The following is a 27,617-nucleotide window of genomic DNA, read 5'->3' as shown; positions in this document are numbered from 1 at the left end:
AAATCTAAATGCTTTATATTTTCAAAAGCCAGCACTGTTAATTAACCGTTTGGTGAAGCTGCTAAAGCACTACTATGGTACATATACGCAAAGTTAATAAGAGAGAGGGAATAGCAAAGTATCGTGAAGATTTTGAGTCTAGTGCTACAAAAGTATGAGGTAGAAATACTAAACAAGACATTGTGGGTAATAAATCTGCCTGAGTGAAGTATTCTGTAAAAATGGTATCTCAACACTCCGTGATGTTTCTTTTGAATATATTTTCCTACAGGTCCGATGTGGAAAACATTAAAATTAGGACTCATTAGTTCCTCATGGCCACAGGTCTTAGAACAGAAAATCATTTAGTCCCACTAGGGTCTAGGTCTACTCTTTTTCCTACAGCTGGTCATGGAGGCACTTTCATGCACTTTCATTACTTATCTTTTTCATCTTTCAAATTATCCCAACATTCAGCCTAGGAAATGGGAATTTGTTTCAACTACATTGCTGTTTGCTTTTAATCAGCTGTTACTTTTTTGTCTTAGACATCTGTCCACATCATTAAGTTGTATTAATGGAAAATGCAATTCCTGTCTACAGTATGTTCACTGTGGATATCACAGAATCATCTAGGTTGGGAAAGACCTTGAAGATCATCCGGTCCAACCATTAACCTAACACTGACAGTTCCCAACTACACCATATCCCTAAGTGCTATGTCAACCCGACTCTTAAACACCTCCAGGGATGGGGACTCCACCACTGCCCTGGGCAGACCATTCCAAAGCCTAACAACCCATTCTGTAAAGAAATACTTCCTAATATCCAGTCTAAACCTTCCCTGGCGCAACTTGAGGCCATTAGCTCTTGTCCTATAGCTTCTTACTGCATTAAAGAGACTCATCCCCAGCTCTCTGCAACCTCCTTTCAGGTAGTTGTAGAGGGAGATGAGGTCTCCCCTCAGCCTCCTCTTCTCCAGACTAAACAACCCCAGTTCCTTCAGCCGCTCCTCGTACGACATGTGCTCCAGACCCTTCACCAGCTTTGTTGCCCTTCTTTGGACACACTCGAGTAATTCAATGTCCTTTTTGTAGTGAGGGGCCCAAAACTGAACACAGTATTCAAGGTGCGGCCTCACCAGTGCCAAGTACAGGGGTAAGATCACTTCCCTGTCCCTGCTGGCCACGCTATTTCTGATGCAAGCCAGGATGCCATTAGCCTTCTTGGCCACCTGGGCACACTGCTGGCTCCTGTTCAGCCGGCTGTCAATCAACACCCCCAGGTCCCTCTCTGACTGGCAGCTCTCCAGCCACTGCTCCCCAAGCCTGTAGCGCTGCTGGGGGTTGTTGTGGCCCAAGTGCAGCACCCGGCATTTGGCCTTATTGAAACTCCTACAGTTGGCCTTAGCCCATCGCTCCAGCCTGTCCAGGTCTCTCTGCAGAGCCTCCCTACCCTCGAGCAGATCAACACTCCCACCCAACTTGGTCTCATCTGCAAACTTACTGAGGGTGCACTCGATCCCCTCGTCTGGATCATCAATAAAGAGTGGCCCCAAAACCAAGCCCTGGGGGACACCACTCGTGACCGGCCACCAACTGGATTTAACTCCGTTCACCACAACTCTTTGGGCCCGGCCATCCAGCCAGTTTGTTACCCAGCAAAGCGTGTGCCCATCCAAGCCTTGAGCAGCCAGTTTCACCAGGAGAATGCTGTGAGAAACGGTGTCAAAGGCCTTACTAAAGTCAAGGTAGACAACATCCACAGCCTTTCCCTCATCCAATAAGCAGGTCACTCTGTCATAGAAGGGGATCAGGTTTGTCAAGCAGGACCTGTTAAGGCATTTAGATAAAAATGGGATTTGCTGTAGCATTTGCCTCTCTGTTTTATGCAGCATACCTAACTTGGAAGCTAAAACAATGCTTTTTGCATGAAACTTCCTTTCATTTTTTTTATCTGTATCATGTGCACTATATGATATCATGTTTTTATTGTCTGTTCTCTCAAAGCCTAATCCTCAAACTTAATTTTGATTCAGAAGTATTATATAAAAATTTAAAGCTGTAAGTTGCACCTATAGAGGATGATACTGATGGTTCTATAATACTGTCTGGTAGATTGCTTACAGTATTTATAGTTGACAACGATTTTTGGATTCTGAAAATAATGTAATTGCTACTAAAGCCAATTTTCAGCTGTAGCCAGAGGCTCTAAGAGCATATATCTTTATGATTCAGAAACAATTGTAGCCCATGAGTGCTCAGCTCAGTTTTTCAACTTAGAAGAAAGCCAAAGATAAACAGAACTTTTTTTCAGAGAAGATCAGTTTCATCAGTAAGGACTATTTGTATATATGCTGTGAAGGCATGAGCATATGCGTAAGTATGAGGAGAAACATATGTTTCACAGAAGTGAAGATGGTTTGAATTGTGTTGTGAGAGGGAAGTTTTGTCATAAAAGCTTGGAATTTGCTAAAAACCCTAAATATTTTCTGGAAGAATTAGTCCTAACAGAGCTGGTCAGCATAAGAAGACCAAAGCTAGAATCATGTGAGTGAGGGAGAGAAGAAAATGTGGCTGCTGTGTCATACTGAAACTGAGGGTTTGAATAGCTGACTTTTTTTTTTTTTTTTTTTTTAAACAAATATAGAAAGAACAGGTAATTCCTTTTGGTGTCCTGTTTGCAATGGTCACTTTTAAACTTTGAAGGAAAACTGAGACTTCATACATTATTTTGATTTTCATTCTCTATTTTTATTTTTTTAGTATGGAAAAAAAGGTTACTAATCTGATGCATTCTTTAGTTGTAGAAAATACGTTATGATACTTGAAATATGGATTATAATAAAATGAAATCCATTATGAAAAATGGATTACTTGGATTGTGAAATTTGTGTTTATTGAAACTAGCAACATTTACAGGTTTTTTTACAACTAAAATTATTCCATTGAGTATCATACTTTGACACTTTGCACGTTTATCCTTCTGAAAATCTTGCAAAGTTCATTAATAGGCTTATCTTAGCACAAGCGTAAGTACTGAACACAAATATCTCAGTTTAGTTTCATGGGCAGTGGAAACTTAATCAGTCAGTGGATAGAAAAGCAACTGGGAATTGCAAAAAATTGTACAATAATACAGGTTGTTCATTCATCTGCTTCAGTTCATTCAGCTCTGCCCTAGCAGAGCTGCTAGGTCATTTAGAAATTCTGGTGGTCTCAAGAATGCCAAGTAGCTCCAAACACCAGGACTATGTAGTGGCAACAAAAGCCTGGCTTAGAAAACCATGCTGGTGTTCACAGTGAGGCTGTAATAATCAAGAAAAGGTGCTGGGAAATGCTTTAACTGGATTTTGGAACTTGATACTAAGTAGATTATACAATGCCTGTAGCTCCTAAGCATTATCAAAAGCCTCCTTTTTCCCCCCTTTTGTATGCTAATATATTTCAGGTGTCCAGTTAGGAAGTGGTTTTATTTCTCCCAGTGCTTTTAAATTCTTTCAACATACTGGTTTTTGGAAAAAAAAACCCAACCAACCAAACAAAAAAAAACCAACCCAAAAATTTGAACTAAGTTCTGACGAGTATATTTGAATGTTTAGCAACTAGAAGGTTGAACTAACGAAGAGTAAATGTACTACTTGTATTTCAGAGAATATTTTTGAGTACATATCTTTCAAAGCATGTAATCCTATTATAAGTAACCATGAGAAGTGTTTGTATTTTGAAGATAGAAAATATGCAAAAGTCAACATATTACTGTCTCTCTTTAATACAGCTTAAACCTGAAAAAGTCTATAAATTGTTATCTTGTAATCCAGTGAGAAAATTAACTATAAATTATTTGAATGCCTCAAAGGATTATTCCATTAGTGGGTAGTCTTCAAACCTAAGATGTTAAAAAATGATTACAACAAGATCAGTGTCTACATCTACATGCACAGCAAACTGAGTATTCCCCACTAAATATTTCTTCATCTCGTCAATCTTGATAAGTCTATTTTATTGCCGTGGCAGGAAGAGTCAGCAACAGATTTGTGCCTCATCAACATATGAACCTCAGTGCTTGACTGATCCTGTCAATGCAGTCTATGCCTAGACACACAAGAGAAAGTTCCCATGACAATTATACTTGATCTTTCCTAACCAATTTCAAGTGATTTGTTCACTCTGTGTTCTAAATTGACCTCAGATATATCCTTACCACTATTAATTGTTAGATTTTGTATTATTTCAGTTGTTGCATGTTCAGACAAGGTGTATGAGAATACACTGTGTCTCAGGCAGGTAGAGGAGTACCTTTAGCTAGGCTTAAAGTAGCTGCATTCTTGGTCATTCAAGGATCTACATGGCTGTGTAATGTGTCTGCTTAGGGGCATCTCATTCCTCCTCTGAGAAATTTTGATCTGTTCTTGGGAGATGATTGTGAAAGCAGACAACATTTTACATTTAACTTTTTGGTCTTTTTATGTTAGGTAAACAAGAAGAAAGTAGTAATACAAAGTTCTGAAGTTAAAACTAGACAGACCTGCGAGATTCAGCAAGACAGCAAAACCTTTCAAAGTGAAGATGAAGATCTGGGTGATAGAAAAATTGTTTACCAAGTCCGTCTGCCTGGCCTGACTTCCATTTGAATGCAGTTTGATTGGGAGATTTTCTAATCTCTAATCCTAACTGAATCTCTACACAGCCTAAATTCCAAGACCATGGTTAGGAATACTGACTCCATATTAGTAAAGAAACAGATTTTAAGCCTGGACATGTTCAGTGTGAATGCCAGCCAGTTAGAGACATCTTTGGAAGTGTAAAAGGAAGTTAACCAACCATGTAAACATCTCCTGAATTTGTATGTTTTAATTAAACATTAGACAGGTTGTTGCAAATGTCTGTCAGTGTGCAATGCACTTTAGTATGAAGCAGAATGGATTAATGCAGACCACTGCTGAAAGCTAAACCAAACCTGTTATACAAGTGGAAATCATTTATGTAATCCATTTTATTTTCCATTGCAACAGATGAGGAATGTGTGTGTGGCCTTATAGAGAATAACATAAACATGCATAGAAGAAGGAGCCACAGTCATGAATACAATAGAAAAACACTTCCTGGTGTTTCCTGTTACTGTTAGTATTGTCATAGACCTTTAAAGAGTATTTTGAGAGATGAAGACTGAGTTTGCAGAACTATGAATTAAAAATTGAATGTAAGCTTCAAAAGCCAAAAAACAGCTACCAGTATGCAGATGTTTTTATTTCACAGCATCCTTTGAGTGCTGTCATCACTCTTAACTGCAGTGAGGAGGGAGGCCATATACAAAATTTATATCTTGTCCTATAATGCCAAAAGCACTTTCGGTAGTTTTGAGGAAGTACAATGTGTAACTGAATGACTTCAGACTGCAAGCTGGTTTATATTCTATTTATTTATATTACTTCCTAAAATAATAGGTTAAAGCCCTTAAGGTAAACCATAATCTACGGGAACATGCTCTTAGACCAGTAAAAAATGTAGGATTTCATGCCCAAGGATGAGGCTTTCTTTGTTTAACTCATCTTTGTAACTGTCTTGTGTAACAGAGCCTGGACCTAATAGTGCCACAATAAATAATAATAAATGTTGGATTAAGTTTGTGACATAGGTGCCCTCTTCAAAGATACTGCTAGAATTATTACATTGAATTATATAGTTAGTTAAAAATAGGAGATCAAGACAAAGAGAACAAACATTGTCTCTACCACCTCATTCACAGCGGTGGTGTAACTACTCTCCTTCAACTGTGCTTCAGAGATTGGAGGGGGGAAAAAAAGCAGAATTCATTTTGCCACTAATGTATCATGGGAAAAAAAAATCAAAAAACCCTACCCATGAAAATTATTGGCTAGAAGTTTTAAGTTAGAATCTGGATTATAGTAATTTTTAGGAGAGAAATCGAACACTGCCTGAAGTCCTAGCATTTTTGTCTTTTTTACATATAAAAGTGTAAGGAGATACGACGTAGAGAATGAAGGATTATGGCTGGAGTTTCCCGTCTCCACTGCTGCTTTCTTCTGGTTTGAGATGAACTTGCTCCACAGCTGATTACATTTCAGCTGAGCATTCTGGACATTGTGGAGGATTATTCTATGCTGCTGAATCTGTCCAGCAGGCCTAAGAGGTGGGAAGGGCTTTGTTCAAATACTGCACGGACATAGCTCAAAAACACCCGGACTTACCTGGATAGACTAGGTAGTATGTCATGTATACATATCCATGTGTATGCAGAAGAAAAGACGACAAGATTTTACTGATGGGATGTTGAGTAGCTGAGGAATTTATGTTCAGAATTACAGGATGTTTCTAAGCAGATGTGAGTTTCAGGGAGGTAAGATCCGAATGCTGAACACTGATTTTTCTAGAAGGTAGAGTTGTCCAGTGAACAGGACACTTGTCTTAGTCTTGGTAAAACTTAATTCAAGTTTCTTCTTCCTATAAACCTTGAGATGTTAAATAAATCGCTCATGGTGTACCTATCAGTATCAGTGTGGCAAAGAACTAAGCAACAGCACAGATTGCCAAAAAAATAATTTACTCAACTTTTTTTTCTCATATAGTTTGAAGTAGGAGATTTGATGGGAGTTGAGGAGTGTATGTAGACCCTTACTTAAATAATTAGTTGAGCACACAGCAGCTTCAGTCACAGATTACATTATACTTTGCCAAATTTAAGCATGAGGTTATTATTTGTGTTCTTAAGATAAGGTAGAAATACTTTGTTGAACTGAAGGCAAACAAGATTAAATCATCCTCTCAGTACATTCACAGGGATTTTAGCATTCACTTCAGTGCGCCACAACTCTACAGAACGTGTAGAAATTGAATTTAGAATAGACAATGCAACAGGCAATTGAGGGATGGAGCAACCCAAATGAACTCTGAAACAATCATCTGCACCAAAATCTTTATTTAAACTCCAGCAAAAGTTTGTGAAGGATTTGTATTTGAAAAAGGTAGTAGATAAAACACTAAGTGAAAAGAGTGTGCCAATAAAATGCCTTTGTCTTCCGCAATAAAGGAAATGAATGATAGTAGCACAAAAGTTACAATAGAAGACACCATCCGTCAAGAGAGCTCTTAAAAAATACATTGTAGGGAACAATTACACAGTGGCAGGGGGATGAAATAGATGACAAAAAGAAAATTAATTTGAAACATCTGAAATGAGCTTTTGTTCTTATTTGCTACAACTGGAACAGAGGAGACTGCATACATTAATATGAGAAAGATACAGGCATTGCATAAGCCATGTCAGTGCAGATGTACTGTAGCTAGTGACTGTATTTCAAAGGTCATTGAATGATCATTAAGGATGAATAAGACTCACGAAAAAAGGTGTACAGAAGTAACATATATGAACAAGGAAAGCAAACTTCTCTGTATTTTCTGGCCACACCTATTTACATACACTTGAGAGGAGATGTTTAACCTAATATCTATGAACACTGTGGATCTTTCATAAGCAGCAATGTCTTGTAGATACATATTTGATCTTAGAAAGCAAAATTGAAGATGGACTAGAGAATACTGAAGATGCAAGGAATTTGACTAACTTATGGTGTGTACTGAGTCTGCATGGCAAGGATTTGGTAACAGGGGGTGGCTTCTGTGAGAAGCTGCTAGAAGCTTCCCCATGTCCGAGAGAGCCAATGTCAGCCGACTCCAAGATGGACCCACCACTGGCCAAGGCCCATCAGTGACGGTGGTAGTGCCTCTGGGATAACATATTTAAGAAGGGAAAAAAGAAAACTGCACTACTGCAGCTAGAGAGAGGAGTGAGTATATGTGAGAGCAACAACTCTGCAGACACCAAGGTCAGTGAAGAAGGAGGGGGGAAGGTGCTGCAGGCACCAGAGCAGCGATTCCCCTGCAGCCCGTGGTGCAGACCATGGTGGGGCAGACTGTGCCCCTGCACCCATGGAGGTCCATGATGGAGCAGATCTCCATCTGCAGCCCATGGGGGACCCCACACCAGAGCAGGTGGGTGCCCGAAGGAGGCTGTGACCCCTTGGGAAGCCCACACTGGAGCAGGCTCCTCACAGGACCTGCGGACCCCTGGGGAGAGGAGCCCATGCTGGAGCAGGTTTTCTGGCAGGACTTGTGACCCCGTGGGGGACTCATGCTGGAGCAGTCTGTTCCTGAAGGACTGCACCCCATGGAAGGGACCCACGCTGGGGCAGTTTGTGAAGAGCTGCAGCCCATGGGAAGGACTCACATTGGAGAACTTTGTGAAGGACTGTCTCCCATGGGAGGGACCTCACACTGAAGCAGGGAAAGAGTGTGAGAAGTCCTCCCCCTGAGGAGGAAGAAGTGCAGAAAGAATGTGATGAATGGGCCTCAACCTCTGTTCTCCATCCCTCTGCACTGCTAGGAAGGGGATGCAGAGAAATCAGGAACAAAGTTAAGCCTGGGAAGAAGGGAGGGGTAGGAGGAAGGTGTTTTTAAAATTGGCTTTTATTTCTCATTATTCTATTCTTCATTGGTAATAAATTAAATTAATTTTTCCCCAAATGAGTCTGTTTTGCCTGTGGTGGTAATTGATGAGTGATCTCTCTCTGTCCTTATCTTGACCCATGAGCCTTTTGTTATATTTTTTCTGCCCTGTCCAGTTGAGGAGCGGGAGCAATAGAGAGGTTTTGGTGGGCACCTGGTGTCTATCCAGGGTCAACCCTCCACAGGGTGACACCTCACTCTAAAAGTGACACCAGCAGAACTATAAGTGACCCCAGCACTGGCAGTGCCTTTAGTGACAGTGCAACGTCTTCCAGCACCCAAGCTGATGTCAGCTGCGTACTGATAACAGGGTCTACCAATAGTCCCAAACTGGACAAAGTGGATTCAGGTTCAAGGTCCATCCAGGAAGTCCAGTCAGGGTGGGAGGAGACGGGAACACAGACAGAGCTAGAAGAAAGGCTACAGCCTAGGGCCATCCAGAGACAGGGCTGAAAACTGGCACTCCTGCAGCACCACTCGGGCAGGGACTAATGGACTTGGACTGAGCTGAAATGGGAATCCTGGTCAATGGGCAGGGTGCATGGATGGGGGTCCACCCTGACCTAATCACTCTCATCAGAGAGAAACAAGCAGAATTCTTCTCACCCTAAAGCAGACTTCTAACAAAGGTAAGAAGCAGATCAGTATAGGCTGGTAACTAGCTTACATAAAGACCTCCACACTGCAGTGATCCAAAATTAGGTGAGGTGACCAGACTGTCAAATTGCATGCTAAATAGCAGCATAGTGATGAGCAATAAATCCTACTCAGTACCTTGAATTTAAAATTAGAAATGCCTTACCACCTTTTTCACAATGTGAAAAACATTATTATTTTGCTAAGTGTCAGGAATGACACTATGGGAGTCTTTTGAAGTTGACTGGGAATTTTAGATCATGTAATTTATTTAGTGTCATTTTTCTTTTAAATCAGCAGAGGTTCAAATGAAGGCCTGTCTACAAATATGCAATAAATAAGATAGCCAGGTTAGACTATAAAGAGTGAACTGGCTTTGTAATATGGAGGCAGCATTTTATCCATACATTGGTGTCATAAAAGAACTGACAAGAATGGTCAGAAAAGAAAAACATGGATGAGATACAGATCCTGATTTGAGTTACACTGGCATAAAGATCTTTAAAGTCTAATTAAGAAAGTGTCACTTGCTTTGCTTGTTCAATTTTCCTTTTAACAGAAGACTAAAACAGTCATTTACCTTGTCTGTTAACTATCAGCTCTCTGAGTATCTTTTTATTCTTTGTTACAGGTGTTTTGGTGATTGGGGCAGCTCTTAATGTAGAGACATAGGTGTCCTTACCCAACATCACTTTATAAACTTCATTAAGTCTCATTAAACCTCATTCCTTGTCACCACCCTTTGTCTTAATAGCAGCACAGTAGCAAAATAATCTATCGGAGAAATTTTACAGGAACTGGTAACAATAACAACTTTCCATAGATACATAGATATATGTTTTACTGATATTTACACATTTGCATGTTATAGTCTATGTCAAAGTTTTTTCTTGAGATTTCATCAACAATAGAAAGCAAGTGCTGCAGATCACTTTTCTGATTTTGAGGGTCACCGTGCACGAAAAACACTGAAGTGTCAGTGTGATGTTGATTTATGTCTGTTCTCCACTGGTTCAGCTACAGAATCCCATGAAAGACTTAAATGACATCACGTATCTAATTCACAGTATGTAGGTCACATAAGAAAATTCACTTTTCCTTCAGTAATAACTCATGAGTCTTCAGAATACCTACACCACATTTTTGTTGGACAAAGAGCAACCCCTTTCTCCCCTCTGAACTGTGTCCTTTTACCCTGTTTTCATCCTTTTCCCAACAGTTTATTCCCCTTTCCCTCTCCATTTCTGAGCTTCTAGTCTCACTGATAGTAAGTCTCCTTTTGATCCTCTTAATTGATCAAACCCTTGTGTGAATCTTTCCCTTCTGCAACTGCAGAAGCTGTAATAACCTCTGACGTTCAATGAGGGTTTTTCTGCATTTGCCTCTTCTGTTTTTTAGTCTCACAAGCTCCTTCACTTCCACAATTCTCTCTACAGAAGTCTCTTACTTTACAAGTGGGTTTTTTGGTTTTGTTTGTTTTGTTCTGTATTGTTTTTAAGATCTCTTTGGCTTCTTTCTTTGCTCCTGGTTTTCTTCTTTGATGATACCAAGAAGACATACCTTTTTGAACTGCATGAAACATCTGAGTCACTTATTACCTTTTGTTGCTGAAGTCATTATGATCTTTTCATCTACTTGAGTATTGAAGATACTTTGTTTCCCCTGTTTCCTAACTTGCTTTGTAGACACCATCTTCACTCTTCATTTCCCTCCTTGGGTTTTTTTTTTTTTTCTCTTTCTCTACCTGATTTTGCCCACTTAATGGAGGCACCACAATCAAGAAAAGCCTCCAAAAATCCCAGATCATCTCCCAGATCCCTCGCTTGTGTTCAGGGTCTCAGCTGCAACAGCTGGAGAAAGAAGAACAAGCATCAAGCGTCATTTACCTAAACTATCTCATTAAGTATTTTAATTTGCTATCTTGATACTCATATCAGAGCAGCTGCAGCTGAAGTTGGGTGACACAGTATGGGCATATTATTTGGTAAGTGTGAAATAATGTAACCACCGAAGGGGAGAAGAGCATTTCTAGCTTGAACAGACACCACAAAACTGTTTATATCAAGCTCAAGAAAATCGACCTAATCAACTGATACACATTTCTGCTAATAATATTCTAAGTAGGAAAGTGTTTCCCCCCCAACAAGTATGACAAATACTGATACAGCATTTTCTTGCCTCTGCTTTGCTCTGTGACAGTGGCAGCAGAGTTATTGTTAGGCTCAGGCAGAGCTATTTATGCGCTGGGACATGCAGTGCTTCACTCCCTACCAACGTTCCCCTACTCACTCTGGGAGAGACAGACAAATAAAGGAAGGAAAAAAAATTAAATCCTGTCCTTTTAAAAAAAGCATTTACCTTATCCTTATCATGGAAAGAACATAAACCCAACTTCCTAGTCCAGTTGGTTAAGTTGAAATGAAGTAGAGACCCTTCTCTTCTTTTTCATTCTGTTTTTTGTCTTATTGGCACTTCGCCTTCTCCTGGTTTAGACTGCAAACTAAGGGGCAGGAAAGGCAGCAAGATGGAAGGTACAAGACAAACCTCCTGTACACCAATCCAATGAACCATTCCTTATTAAACATGCTTCCCCTCCCCACCCCCAACCCCCAAACAAACAAAACCCTCAAAAAACTTGATTTGAATTACTTCATGCATGACTAAACAGAGTTTACTAGCCAAAATTATTACGTATTAATTAAGTGACAGACCCAAAACAACCTTTCATCAAAACGATGCTGACCTCTCTAAGTCCTCTGTAACGAACAGTTAAAATGTATTAATCTCATCAGCAATCCCAGGAGACCCTTCTCTGTTCTTGTTTTTAGTAGGAAGATTTTAGCAGGTTATAGCACTTCAAAAGTGTAAAGCCTGTTTTTCACTACGCTGCACACATGCATTGCTTAAGTTGGAAATCAGGAGGAGAGAGTCAAGGTTCTTTCCCTTTTCCATCACTTACTGTCATCTGGTCAATAGCCAAAGATCTCTGCATCCATCTTGCATACCACCAAGTCAGGAAAATATTCCCATTGTTTTCCTAAAACTCTTCTCTTCAAACTCAAACATTCATGCTGACTGGAGAACTACAGAATGAAGATTGTTTTTTGCATAGAGCTCCAAACAGGCAGGCTGTTTGGATTTCTCTGAAATACCTTAACCTTGAACAGATCCATGTGAAAACAGAAAATAGACTTCTAGAAATTTTCTTAGGAATAAATTTATATAAAACTCCCCGCTGATTATTCTTTAAGAGAACATCCTGTGATATGTCCTTTTGGTGTTTAGGCTTAATTCAGGATTTTGAGGGATTTTTGCACTATTTGAACATACACTCATTAATCACATTATACTGCATCACAAACCTTCAGTAAACTTCTGCATTCCATTTCCTTAAATCTATTGGTTCTAAATGATAGACTCATAAGAACCCTAATGAAATAGGTTTAAACTTTTCTATGTACCTCAAGACTCAATTTCCGTCTGAAATGCTGGATATTAGCACACCCCCAAGCTATCAGGTAATATCCTTCTTTGTAGTTCTAATTAGCTTAGTATCTGCACAATTTTTCCAACTATTCTTTCTAATAAAAAAACAAAGGATGCAAATTCCTATTTACCTTCACTATTCACCCTAAGGTTTAACACCATCTGTAATCTTTTGCTGGTTTCAGATTCTGGCAGACATGCATTTTCTAACAGTGGGACAAAAAGTATTGCCATATATTTCAGATGCTAAACTACACATACTACAATATTTACAATAAAAACAAAATTCAGTCATTCAGAATTATTTTTTTTAATATCTAGGACTGACTGATGCTGAGATGTTCAAACCATATCACTTAGAAAACGTTGCTTTAACTCAATATTTTTACTCTGACAGAAGGAACCCCTTTGCTACATTGTCATTTATGCTTAACTAATTCAATTTTCAAAATAAAACAAGAAGATTTTTTTCAGAATATTTCCTAAGTATTTTAGTATTTTTTTTAAATAAAAAAAAAATTCAACTATCCGAGATACCTGTAAGGAAATGTAATTCACCTTTGTCCTCAACTTTTTAAAATAAAACAAATTAATATTCAGTATTCTTTGACAGTGCACAAATTTCCAGGCTACTACTTTACAAAATTTTTACTTTTCACTTTTAAAGTAATTTTACATGGTTATTTCTTTCTTTTTAGATGTACTTCTTGCTATTTAAAGGCTAAACATGCTATCAATTTTCATATTAATGATTTAGAATACTTCATTATTATTATGTGTGTCAGGGGGGTTTTTGACATACAAATTTTGAAAAATGACTGGAGATACCTTATAAACAAATTCCTGGGGATGATTTTGATTTTGGTTGGTTCAGACTTGTTTGAAAATATTTGCTGAAGTTGCTTAGGACTTCCTTTGCATCGTCTTGTACATCTGCTCAGTATCAGGAAAATCACTGTCTGAATCTTGCAAATTCACTCAGAATGATTGCATCCTCTTTATGTAAGAGAGTAATGACTGTTCTCAATTTATTTTCTGTTAATAAAATGTGTTTTTGAAGGACAGAAAGAAAAAAGACAAATCACAGTTCTGAATAGGTTTCTCTTTGGTTTTTGCCATCTTTGGCGAAGTGGCTATGCTTTGTTACATTCTTAAGTGTGTTGCTCTCTCAGTTCTTACCTGTATATCTTAGAGGGTCCAGTGGACAACCAATACATGCAAATCAATATTTTTCCCACAAGCAATAAAGTAAGGCTTTTCTGTTTTCAAGGACTTTTGAATATATGTTGGAAATGACCAGTAATTTTTTTTTTGTGCCAACATTAACTTCTGTCTTCATCATGTCATCAATTGCTGCTTGGATGAACTGAAAATTACATGAACCATTCAACAAGTAGATAGAGTCTTCTAGCAAATCTTTAGCAAATGTCTAGATTATATGCATCAAATTACTATGGATGGAAGCTTTTTTCTGGGGCAACATGTATTCTTCCATGCTGTTAACTAAAATTTCCAAATATGAGGCAGAACACTGCATTATAGCACTTCCTATTTTCACAGAATAGTTTCTATACCCACAGATTCTTCCCATTTGAGACTTTTCTCAACAAGAAAAGAAAAGATTTTAAATAATCAATTTTTTGGGGGATGATGATGAAGAATTAAGGAAAATAATTATTTGTCAGCTGCTACTGTTTCAGCACGTAACCTTGAATTTTGAGCAGAATTCAGTGGATGCTTCTCGTACCTGCACTTCAGATAATGAGCTCAGTCATGAGATTTCTGTCTTGACTTCAGCAGCCTGAGCATTATTTCACTGTGTCTCATATTTTTCCTCCAGCAGTTTTTCAGTATGATTATTAGTTATCACCAATGTGAGTTTCTATCCTTAAGATTTTAAAATCACTGCTACTACTGGATTGTTTGTTTTGTTTTGTTTTGTTTTGTTTTCATGGTTTTAACTCAAATACTGTATGTTCTGCACAGTTCTTTATGCAGGAGCTGATTCCCTTAAGCTAACATTATGTCTTTGAATATCACTCAGTTATTCTCCACCTACACTGGGACATAATGTGATGTCTTTTGACTGATGTAATAAAATAACATCATAAAATAGCCAGATACTTAAACCAAGTATCTAAAAAAATACAAATTTACACTGAAGGAACAATAAAGTTACAAATTTTTAAACTCAAATAGCAGATTTTTATTAGCTGTTTGAGGAATGTACACAGTCATAAAAAGAATATGTATACTTTCTTTATAGTAACCAAACAGTATTCTCTATGTGCCATATATAGTTCTACAAGAATTTAGCAACCGAAACCTTTTCTAAATTGTTAAATTATTGAAAAGTTGAATGTATACACATATGTGATAACTACTTTATGTAAGATTAACAGAGAACCTAACAATTCTAAATGTTTCTAAACATATAGGAAGCAGGAAGAAAGGATTCAATCTAATAACAAGAGTTACCTGAAGAATGTCATTTTCAAGTGAGTTGCAGGTTTCATCTGCTACTCTGTAGAAATTTTGAAGAGCGTGACTTAGAGCGTGGGAGCTGACAATGGCTGCAGAGCACACTCAAGATACAGGAAAAGTCTGTGGGCAATTTACATTGGTCTCTATGCCAAAAGGGTTATGCTCAAAGGCATCTGAAGTCAAGGAGAGACCAGGTCCCCAATTTACAGTGAAGAACAGACTTGTTTAACTTGTTCTACAGAAAGAAGAAACAAAATAGGATGAACAAAGGAGATGACAGTAGCAGCAAACCTATAAAGCTACTGTCATAGATTAATTTCAGTAAAAATGAGGTCCAGGCAATAACACAGCAATAGCTTCTATTCACTTCGAGAACTGCTTATCAGAAAACACCATTTAGCAAACAGTGATTAACAACAGCGCTATTATAACAGAAATGACATCACTATCCAGTGTGTCACTTCATCTTGAAACTATTAATATATTTTACTGAGAGACTTTTATTTAATCTCCTGGCTGCTACCTGTCTGTTGGAGCTACAGTTGTCTGTGTGAATATGAGAGGATAAATAGATGGGTGAAGGATCAGAAGAGAAGTCTGTTAGGGAGATTGAACTCTGAACAATTATTTTCTTATAGCAGATTTTCTTGAAATAATTGCAACCTATTTTAATTGGAGACTATTTATATGTACAACTTCTGTAGTTTTTGTTTTTCTTAACATGTGAAGAGAGAGGTATTCTGAGAACTGAATAGGTGAAATTGTTGGACAATTCAAAGAGCTGAAGAATTGCAGGAAAAATGAACGCTAAATAAAGTAGCTGTGAAGCATTGGGACAGGATCTTGAAGGGTGCTTCAGGCTTAGAACTTGCCTGCTGTTTTAGAAGGGACCTGATATACTTGACTGTGGGGGAGCCCTGACAATTTACTACTAACTTCACTGAGGAAGAGACATATAGTTATCTTTTTATATAAAGAAAGTTTGCTATCCAGATCCTTTGAAGAACAAAGGTACTGTTAATTACTGAGAGATTAATTTGATCCTTGTAGTTAACCCTCAGACAAAATGAGATTTTATATCATCTGAGAAAGACTGGGAGAGAGCTCTCTCTTTTTAATATCAAGCCTTATACAGTTCATCAGCTTTACAGATTAGAAGTCTGACAGCTCTTTATGTCTCCTAGTATATTACATTGGCTGCTCCATAGCCACAGACACTGACAGATATGCTTTAGTTTTTACAATGCTTAGGAATTCTGCACTGCTGTTCCTCCAGCACCACAGGAAGTTCCAGATCCTTGCTGAAACATCACTGCAGTGCAACAGATGAACATTGCACAGTAACAGATTTTGCTCTTCCAGAGCTCAGTGTTTTGTGCAGCATTATCATGACATTATATAGCTGCATAGCTGATAAACTAGCATCAGCTCTTCAAACACTAACAATGTGATTCAGACATGATGTAATGTAATACATGCCCTGTCCCCAAACCCACGCATGATTTTGCAACATGCTGTATGCTCTGTATATAGGCACACCTGAAGAATTCTTTATTCTTTAGGGAAAAAAAATCACGGTACCTCTTCCTTATTTATTTCTTTCCCCATGTGTTACCTATATGAGCTGCTTGTACCAACTTGCATTAATTCAGAATCTCCAACTTTCTATTGCTATCTGCAAGTCCTTGAACTGGACTAGTGCAACACCAAAAAAAGTTGACTGAAAATTTATTTTCAATGTCATTCAGCACAAGTATACCATCAAAGATAGATGTGTGGTAAGACAGCCTGACCACAAAGTTCTCATGTGCATGGCCTTATTAGAATTTCTTTTAGTTGACATTTTAATAGCTATATAAATTTTTTCTGCTCTTCTTCTATCAAGGTGTTATAGTGCCCTGAATCAAATTCTTAGGTGGAGCAATTGTTGCATGGTCTACAAAAGTATACAGTGCACTGATTAATAAAGCCCTTTGGCTTTTTCTGTTCTTCATTGTCTATCTTGCCAATTAAACACTTTTAGAGACCCTGAAGGAATTAGTATAGAATTACATACCTTCCCAGAATGTAAATTCTAAGTCTCAGTAAATGAGAGGCATATTTCTGCTCTGGGAAAAGTTCCATGCATAAATTCAAAGAAATTTAAGGGGGACTGTTAGATCTTGTTTGTTTATTTTAATTCTGAGAAAACAGCAAAGATTTCAAGAATCAAATGAACCTGTCAAAATGTTATTTGAAAGGTAGACAAAGGAATGCTCCCTTCCCTTCCCTTCCCTTCCCTTCCCTTCCCTTCCCTTCCCTTCCCTTCCCTTCCCTTCCCTTCCCTTCCCTTCCCTTCCCTTCCCTTCCCTTCCCTTCCCTTCCCTTCCCTTCCCTTCCCTTCCCTTCCCTTCCCTTCCCTTCCCTTCCCTTCCCTTCCCTTCCCTTCCCTTCCCTTCCCTTCCCTTCCCTTCCCTTCCCTTCCCTTCCCTTCCCTTCCCTTCCCTTCCCTTCCCTTCCCTTCCCTTCCCTTCCCTTCCCTTCCCCTTTTCCCCAGTAAGACTATGCCACTGCTGCTGTCACAGCCAGAGACTTTTAAAGGCTTCCCCATCCTATTGTCTCTGCCAGCAAGTCACTCTCAGCCTTTAAAGCTCATTCCCCTTTGCTGACTTCCAAGCAGCATTCAGGGTTCTCCCAGTCTAATGTGTATAATAATCATCACCCCTCAGACCCTGATTTAAGTGCAGACTAAGTGAACTGGAAGTATCCAGGCTCTGTGATTGAATTGGTTCCTAAAGGAAAAATCTCTTATAATGAGAAAAATGCTGTGGGATAGAAGAAGCTGTAAAGAATCCTAAGGTCACCTACTGTCCTTTAAATTCATGATATAGACTAGAACGGAAGTCTGTGACTCTTTAGTCAGCTGAAACATTTCTTTCTTTAAACCCATTTTTGTCTTTAAAAATTGAGTGTGATGTAGTTACATCACAGCATGTACTAGTTCATCTCTGCCATTCCCACATTTTCTAGTGCTTTCCATTCTGTTGAACTGATGAATTGATTAAAGAATATTAACCACTGTGGCACACATAAATCTGTGACAATCTGCTACTAGATTAACAAGCTTTCTGTGAACTTAACAAAATTCAACAATATACCAAAACCAGTTTTCCCCCCAGTATTTGAAAAAATAAGGTGGTACAAAAATTGTTTTTTGCAATAGGATGCTGAGAAATGTAAATAAGTGATGAATAAGTATTTCTCATGTCTGTATACACTCAAACGGGTAGGTAGTCTGACATCATAGACCCCAGTTGTTTAGTATCCTACTTTTGTTAAGAATAAGGTACAGATTCCTGACTCTAATTAGTTATTCTCTGGTCCATTTCTGGAGAATTGTATGCTTCCCTGGCTGTGGGAGGACACTGTGCTTCCTTCGAAGTGCCTGTCTGTTCCTGCCGTCCCTGTCTGTTCTATGATACTTGAGGAAAATAATAACCATTTTTTGTTTACTCCTTTCTTGTTAAGTATTTTTAGATTCTCCAGTGTACCCTCTGTTCAAGAGTGCTTCTTGAAGGAACCAACTCATATCTGCCTATTCTTAATCCAGGAAATAATTATGATTTTTAAACAGTGAAAATACTGAGTGAAGTTACACCAGTGCAGACAGTTCAGTTTATGTACACAGCAAATTAAGCTGAGAGAGAATGACCAATCTATAAATGAAGACCTTTGGTTCCCATTTTACAAAGCAGAATGTCACAAAAATTGCACTACTGTAACACTTATTTATTTTTGGAAAAAACATCTATAGGCCTAAACCAGGAGTTTAGCATCCATTATACCTTTTCATATCATCACATTTAATAAAATGAGAAACTCTGTCTCCATGTATTTGCAATGAAAGCATGTGATAGAGGGCAATGGGTTAATACAACAAAAAGAGAAAGAGAGAAAAAGGTAAAAATGAAAATATTTTGATTAGCAAAATGAGAAGCAGATGTGGTCCAACAGTGTCTGGATATGGTCAAGGGATAAAGGTACATTTTAATAAGTCTTGAAGAAGACAGTGCAATGGCTTAGTAAATATTTATGCAAATCTTAACACTGTTTATGTAAAAATATAAAGTTCTTTTGAGTCTTCTATGATTTAGTTAATCAGAATTCTTCCAAGGGAATGAAATGATCATAATTATTTCATAAATGTGTGTAGCATGAAAATTGCCATGTCTTGCTTATTTTTGTTTGCTCAGTTTCGTTTTACTCTTTCAGTATATTGCAGTTCCTGTAGAGAGTGAGGTTGTACCAAAAGGCTGATTTCCTGTGGTGTAAATTAGAGTTTCATAAGACTAGGGAACTTTTAGTTTGTCATTTTATTACCAGCTGGTTTATGTCTGTAAATTGCAGGTGAATCTGTCTGGAAAGTCTTCTTCTTCACTCCAAACTTCAGTCCTGAAGACTCCAATGGTTGCTATGATTCGCATGTTTGCTTCTGCCATGGAGGATTCATCACACAGCATGATCCCCCACTGCTCTTCGATCTCTCCAGAGACCCTGAAGAGAAAGTCCCACTGACTCCAGAAACGGAGAGCCGTTTCTACGAAGTCCTCAGGGTCATACACCTAGCAGTAGACAACCACACCAGATCCCTCCATGCTGCCCCTGACCAGTTGTCATGGGACAACCTTCTCTGGAAGCCGTGGCTCCAGATGTGCTGCTCATCTCTCTTTCAGTCTTGCTACTGTGACTATGACTCAGAAGGGAGCCTGCTGGAGATGCATTCAGGATAAACAAGCTGCAATTTCCTGTCAGAAACTGGAACAAGAGAGTGTGGGTAGCTGACTTGAACCACTGCAGTACTAGCTTTCAGTAGGTTTTGTTATGTAGGAGGACCTGTCTTCAAATACATCATTGCAGTAGAAGAGAATTTCAGTCAAGAAAATGTGCCAAGAAAAGGAGGGCAAGACACACCTTTTCTGTCTTTATAATGCAAGAATCAGTGTGAAGCACATGTTGCCATCCTCGTTGACAAATGGGTAGGCTGTAGGTATTTTCTAGATGAGATTATTTTCTAGACCTTCAGCTTCAGCTTTTTTCTTACACAGCAAGGAATTTACCTGTAGTTTCTGTCAATTACAACTAAAAAAATCACATTTTCCTGTCCCTTTAGCTCAGTGTTATCCACCATTAGTAGGACATAGCACCAAGTAATTAAAAATAGAGAGATAATAGGGGAGAGGTCCACCTGTAACTATAATTTGGTAACTGATAAGTAAAGAGCAGACCTGTAGCAGTATCTCTATCAACAAGCATCACAGATATGAAATAATAAGCCGATTGCCAACAATCTAACATTGCATGTGCCATAAAAATGTAAACAGATGTTTAGGGAAAATCTGCATCCACATTAAAATGGTGCTCTCTAGCTAGTGTTCTATTGCATGGCAGCAACCTTTGTTTCAAAAGGAAACCACTTCAAGTGCACGAGTTGTGTGCTTGAGTGAATACATATATGTGCAAGCCAGATTCATAACCCCCAAACAACCCCTAAATCCTTCAGTCCCTGATATAGACACATCCTTATGGTCATAGCCCAGTTGCTAAAAAGAAAGATTTGGTCCATGCTTGATATCTGAGTTCCAAATTCACATGATACCACAAAGATATCTTTCACTATCTATATACCATACCTGTTCTTTCACTGATGAATGTGGTGTACATTACAAATAAATAAAATTTGCTCTTCCTTTAAATATCTTTGCCATCATTTAAGTTCTCTGAATAGGATCTATCATTTTCTAAGAAGAAACTTGGTCTTGAGCACATAAGCCAAATATAACTGTCTCAGTTCTTAGCAAGGCCTTGGGAAATCTACAGTACTTCAGGGCTAATTTCTGTATCCAATTTTATCTGCATCTTATTCAGGCAGATTTTCTTTTCACTCTACAGGCAGGCAAACTATTTTCTTTGGCAGATTGTACCAGAGGAGAACATATCAGCAAAATACTAAAGTGATTTGATGCCTGATAATAGAAGGTGACTTGCTCCTTATCAGAAAACACTAGTTAATTCCAACATTATAATGTATTAAAATCTGTTTGGTACAAAAGTGATCTGTGATGATAGTAATGCAATATCTTCAATCAGCCAACATTAAGGTTGTGACCTGGTTCTTGGGAGCTATTGAAGCCTGTCCTGTAAAAATATATTGTGATATATGGTATATTTCTCTGTCTGTAAAACCTAGGCTTTATTTGATTTTTCTGCTACAGTTTAATTCAAAATTTAATTCTTCACAATATCCAGATGCCTGTCCTGGGAAATGCTGTACTCTTTCCTTGAAGTGCTATTTTTGATGTTTCACTTTGTGGTCATGCTTGTGTATCTTAAGTATGTGCTTTGCAAGCTCTCTGTAGGCAGCAAAGTCTTGTGTATGCTGATAGTTAGTCTGTCCAGGTATTTCCCTGATAACCACTCAGGACTGTTTATATTGTACCCAGAAAGCTTTCAGATGGCCATTCATGTGGCATAATTCCCTCTTTGCTTTAATTAATTGCTGAATGTACTACATAAACTTAGGAAGAAAGATGCCTGCAATTTGAATACATGTACTCTTCTGCAGTAATAGTAGCTGCCTCTTGACATCACATCAGGATCCATACATCCCAAAGTTTTGGTTCCTCACCATGTGGCCCAAGAACCCCATGGGGCACGGTGCTGGTGCCCGTGTGCCTCACCCCGCAGCTGGTGGGCAGCCTGGGCTGCGGCCAGGGTGCTGGCTGCCCTGGCATTGAGCACCACAGCATGGGCGAGATGCTCTCTAGAGCTTCCGCAGCTCTCCTGCAGCTTACACAAAACTTTTCAAGCAAATATTCCTGCTGAAGCATATGAGAGAAAACATGTTGTGTGTTAGGTATACAACAGTAACTCAAACAAGGTGTTTGGTGTTATTGGATCTGTTTTTTTCCCATGGTTGCTGGACTGTGACTTTAACAGGGATCTCAATTTATATTCTCAAGGACATCCATATCTACTTCTTTTCATCAGGAAAATGCTATGTTGCTATTATTTCTTTTCTTTCTGCAGGTGCAAGAAGTATTTGTTCTGTCAGGCACAACAGCTGTTCTGTGCTGCCTGACTGAGGTATCAAAAATGATGATTTTTCTATTCTCTGATTTCTTCTTGCCTGAATATGTCCTTTCTTTCATACCATTCTGGCTTTTGGTGCCATCTCTCTAATCTCCTTTCTTAAAATGTCCGCACCTCTCAAATACTTTTTCGCCTATTTCTTTACTACTCAGTTCTCCTCTTTTCTTGTCATGATGGCTATTTTGCCCTCATCAATGAGAAAATGAAAAGTGGGCTTTGTGAAAAGTTTTGACTTTTAGGGCTCCTTGACTCTGCTAACCTCCTGCTTATTTAAGGTCTAGCAAGGATTAACTTTGTGTTCCAAAATCTAAGAAATTATTTCTTGTTTGTGGCACAAGCTTCATATTTTCCAAAATATAATTTAGTACACCACTTAATATTTTGACTGAAGCAGTAAAATCTGAAATCCATTTTTACAATTGTTCCTTCAAGAAAGATTCTGTTAAGAATATAATTTTTCATACTTTATGTTAATGCCATTTCATTTAATGCCTAAAATAAACCTTCCTTGTATTGCAAATGTATTATACCTTTCAGTACCTTCTGTTCTGAAGATGGCATGCCAGATCATGATAATTAAAGTAGTCTTGCTTATCTGCAAAATAAAATGAGAAGCACAATATGCAATTTTTGTAGTGGCACTGCCTGATCTAACAAGGAAAAGTTTTGGTTTTCAGAACAAGTTATTGACAGGATAAACCTGATTCACAATTTATTAACAAGGAAGGCTCAAGGAGAATGTGCTGCTCTGGTACTTTAAGACTGACTTTCAATCTATCATTTCATGAGCATCAGTATTGTAACATGGTACCTATTTGTAGAATATGTCAGTTTAAACTGGGAGTTAAGCTTCAGAGGGAAGTGTATTCCTCTACAGTATTATTAAATGGTATCACATCCTAGTTTGTCACTGAGTCCCTCTATGGGTCATTTAACTCTGTTTTCATTTCCTTCACTGCACCCAAAGAAGGGTAACTCTTTCTCTAACTGTTGGGAATACTGAAAGAACAAAAAATACTTAAAGAGGTAAGCTGGTAAAAGTGCACTTTCTAGTCAATAAGGCACCTTCTTTAGAGAAGGTACAGTTTAAGAGATGGAAAACTAGGAAGTAGGACATCCCCCTATACTAGGAGGTGTAAGATACCCTTAACTTCAGCTTTGCAGATAGGTTCTGTGCTTACTGTTTAGCACTTGTGGGATCGGGGCCTGGAGGAGAGAGAACAGATGGGTAGAAAAGATGCACACTGGGGATTCAGAGAAAGATAGTCACATTTTTCTAATTATATTTATTCTCTCTTTTAGCAGACATTGGAGACTACACGGAATTATTTAAATAACATTCCCCCCTCAGGGACTGGATGTCACAGGTTCTTGGCTCTTAAAAATAGAGATGTCCTGAGTTGCGTCAAAGTAGTGTGTCAGAAAAAAAGAAAAAAAAAAAAAAGAAGAAGAAAAAGGGAAATATGAGCCTTGGAGATAGGTGTCAGCTCGCTGAAATCCAACTGAAAGTTTGCATAGAACTAAGTGAATATAGTCCATATCCTTCACAACTCAGTGAGAATCATCACTTGCCAGCAATACTTTATTTCGTATTGTGGTAATGTGAGATCTGGGTGTTCAGATGTGTGGACAATGTAGAAAATTTCACAAAAGATGTGACCTGATATAGGAACAAATGGAAAAAGAAAGAAAAAGAGGGCAAGCGTAACTACAAAAATCCTGTGTTCTAATAGAGTACATATATTAAAACATAGGGGGGTGACTTACGTTAGGACATGATAGTTCTGTGCATAAGACAGACCTTTTCATCTTCTCTGTCATTTCTCTTTACTCTGGCATTGGCTGTGCAGCATCTGAAATATGCTCTGAGGAGGTCACTGTAAAGAGGAGTTCACCCTGCCCAAGCACACGACAAGCAGAGTGGCTGGCCATGTGGGCAGGAGGAAAGTCTGGCATAGCAAAACTCTGCACTGGCAACCACCAGAGACCAAATGTTTTCTGGGGGTTATCTCCAACCTGAAGACAGAGGCCTATGAATTGCTGGTTCTTCTGGGTCTGTCAGGGACTGCAGGTGACCAGGAGGAATAAGGTTACCTCTGCGGCTGGCTGGACTATCGTGTATTCTGCAGCAGTATCCTTCGTTGTCAGACTGTCAGGTGGAAATTTGCTTGGGGCCCACAGGATGCGGGACACCTTGCCTCTGAGAAAACACACCAAGCAGGCTACTCCTGAATCATCATTCAGGAGGCAATAGATCTTAATCTGAAGCTCTGGGTCTAAGACAGCTACAGTCACACGTTTTAATCCCTGGAAGACCAGAAGACCTGAGCCAGGCTCTAGAGACTCCCAAAACTGCAAATAATTCAGGGAGTCCCGGAAACACCCTTATAGACCATATGGTTTTTCCAAAATATTTTGATGTTCTTCATAGCTTTTAATTACATCAAAACCAATAATAATATGCCTAAATCATCACCTGTACAGCAAACAAAGGATGTTGCAAATTGTTCTTACCCATAATAGATCTAACCTGCTAGCTCAGTACTGAGCACAGTGAGCTTGCACCAACAAAAGGTTCAGTAACTGAAGGTTTCTTATGCATATGGAAAGATGCAGAATGCCAGTCTCCCACTGAAGCTTTCACTATGCTAACTAGTAAGATAAAAACTGGCTCGATTATCCTCACATCTCTAATTGTACTGTCAAAGTTATGAAACATTGCGGACCTTGCAGAATGTGGATTATAAACTTCACAATGCTTATACAGCATCTCCTGAATACTTTAAAACATTCCTTTAACATAAATAATGGTAGATTCCCTATGTAGATTAATGTTAGTCTTATCTATAAAAGAATGGTATCACAGGTATTTTTCTTGAAAAAGAAAATTATATTTGAAGTGAACAGATTCAGCATTTATGGTCAGCTCAGTTACAAAACCCTCTCCAACACTGTTTATTCTACAGTTATGAAATAATAAAGCCTTTTTATGCCCATAGTATTTGATTTTACCTGATTTATGTGAAAAATACTAGGAAGTAGTTGAAATTATAAGGCAGAGCTCTTCATTGTGACACTTATTTTAAAAGAATTTGATATGAAGTTGCTTTGGGTAACAATATTTATTACAAAAGATTAGACACAAAGCATCTCAAAAGTCTTATGGTCTGAAGTTGGGCTGCAAGAGAATAACTTTGGTTTAATATGGTCTTCATTGCTTACAAATGAAAAACTAAGCTATGAAGAAAAAAAACCCCAAGTTTAAAAATGTTTTGCCTGTGCTGATAGTGATAAAAAGAATACTAGAAGTCTGTACCATGTTTGAGAACTCCTTTCATTTTTTCCTTACTTTTATTTTTTATGTTATACCTCCTCCTGACAGACAAAATATTCAGATTTAGGAAAATGTACTGACTGTTTTGTAAGTGTCATCCTTACACTGTTATATGTAATGCATTGGGACGTAACTGTTTAATGTTATCCACTGTCTGGATAACTCTTTAAACTCCAGGGGGATTATTAGAATAGGAATTTTAGATCCTAACATCTCCCTGTCTGATACACATGAAAAGCACAGTCATCCAGTGACATGTCATCACTTACCAAGCTTTTAAAAAGCATATTATTCTATAAAAGGGGCCGCTTCATGCCCCGTCCTTCTCACCTATGATACTCACTAAAAATAAAGGGAAATCCTCCCTGATACTAAGATTTATGCTACTGAATGACAAACCTCTTTGATTATCTTTCAACAAAATTCAGTCACAAGAGGCCATCCCTAGCAGCTAGATGGCATTCTGCCCTTTCTGGAAATTAATGACAATGATAAAAGTCTTTTACTAGAGCTCAGGCAGCTGCATTAATGTACACTAAATAAATGTTGCAGACACTTAGTTTTGCCCATCAGTTTTTAAGCACTCACTACCAGACTACGTAGAGGGATGCCATCTTCACATTTTAAACCTATGCTCAGTTTCAAGTATCATCTCCTGGTTTCTCTTTTTTTGCCCTCCAGACCCATGCTGGGGAATGCAGAATCACAGAATCACAGAATTATCTAGGTTGGAAAGGACCTTGAAGATCGTCTAGTCCAACCGTTAACCTAGCCCTGACAGTTCCCAACTACACCATTTCCCTAAGCGCTATGTCAACCCGCCTCTTAAACATGCAGTTTCACTTTAAAAAGTTGACTTGACAGGTTTACCTAAGACTGTTTTATGAAAACGTAAACACTTTCTTTGTATAGAAAGGTTGTTACACTGTAAGATGAATCAAGGTGACCATCCATTGAGATCCAAACTCTGGCCTTCACAGATTAAGGCCAGGGTCCAGATCTTAATGGATGGTCACCTTGATCTAACGGTATAAAAACTTTTCATGCAAAAAAGAAGTTTTCATCCATAAAACTGTCTTAGGTAGACCTGTAGAGAGGCAGCAATGTTACAGGAGCCTCCCAATGAATTGTATCTGATTAAACCAAAGTTCCTCTTATGTCTTGAAAGCAATGCAAACTGAAGCAGAATTTTTGCTATTCATTGAAATGTTGCTACTCTGCTGATCAGAGACTCGTAAGGCACCAACCCTCTAACATAAGTTGTGGATTAACATTTTATCCAATTGATTCTCGGAGTACTGAACCTTCAGCTTTCCTGAAAGGAGCCTGTGTAGTTACACTGGGCTGACAAAGCCAAAGGAATACATAGTAAGGAAAGAGGTAGAATAAGGAAGCCTTTTAGGGGACACAGAGTATGTTACAGACTGGGGCCTTGGGTGTGCTTTCCATCTTTTGACACAGGCTATGGGCCCCAGCCATGATCTCATTCCATACTGGCTGGCCTTGCACTGCTAGGGGAGAAGGTGCAGAGTCTGTGGACCAAACAGACATGGGCAACCCCACATGGTGCCTAATTTATTTATTTTTAAAAGAAGACTGTGAAGTTCATCACAGTATACATCTACAAGCCAGTTTAGAGGAGGAACATTATCATGAGGTTGAGAGATGAAATCAAGATCTAGAAAAGTGTACAGGCTCGAAATGAAAAAAAAATCTCTCTTCATCTTCTGGTTGAAACTGTGCCACTGAGTAGTAGACAATTTTAAATCCAGGAAATCAGGAAGAGGGTAATATTCCCTGGTGCTCAGAACACTCACCTGAGTTGTGATGACAGCTTTGCTTTGAAACATCAAGACTGATTAAGTATTTTTAATCACATGAGGTACACAGATTGCCTCTGGAGCAGAGAGGGACATACCTTATGGCTATGAAGTCACTTTCTGTTGCTGTTACTCACTCCTTGACCTGGTGAGTCTATGAGTCTTTCCTGAAGAGTCCCAAAGGAGGGGCAGAAAGTGAATTGTGCTCCTCCTTGCCCACCCTCT

General features: G+C 38.6%; 1 protein-coding gene across 5 annotated transcripts in view; it reads left to right on the top strand.

Annotated features, from left to right (window-relative positions):
* The window catches only part of STS (steroid sulfatase), a 114,961-nt gene extending 92,199 nt beyond the window's left edge, over positions 1–22,762 (top strand). For all 5 annotated transcript variants that reach the window (XM_074814891.1, XM_074814894.1, XM_074814890.1 and 2 more), the window contains one exon: positions 19,497–22,762. In XM_074814891.1, the coding sequence (XP_074670992.1) occupies positions 19,497–19,879 (383 nt within the window). In that variant the 3' untranslated portion in view covers positions 19,880–22,762. The remainder of the gene's footprint in view (positions 1–19,496) is intronic.
* Positions 22,763–27,617: the final 4,855 nt, after the last annotated feature.

This window comes from Strix aluco, chromosome 2, assembly GCF_031877795.1.
Source record: "Strix aluco isolate bStrAlu1 chromosome 2, bStrAlu1.hap1, whole genome shotgun sequence".
Classification (NCBI taxonomy): domain Eukaryota; kingdom Metazoa; phylum Chordata; class Aves; order Strigiformes; family Strigidae; genus Strix; species Strix aluco.
Note: the sequence above shows the minus strand (reverse complement) of the source record. Positions and strands in the feature narration are given on the sequence as shown.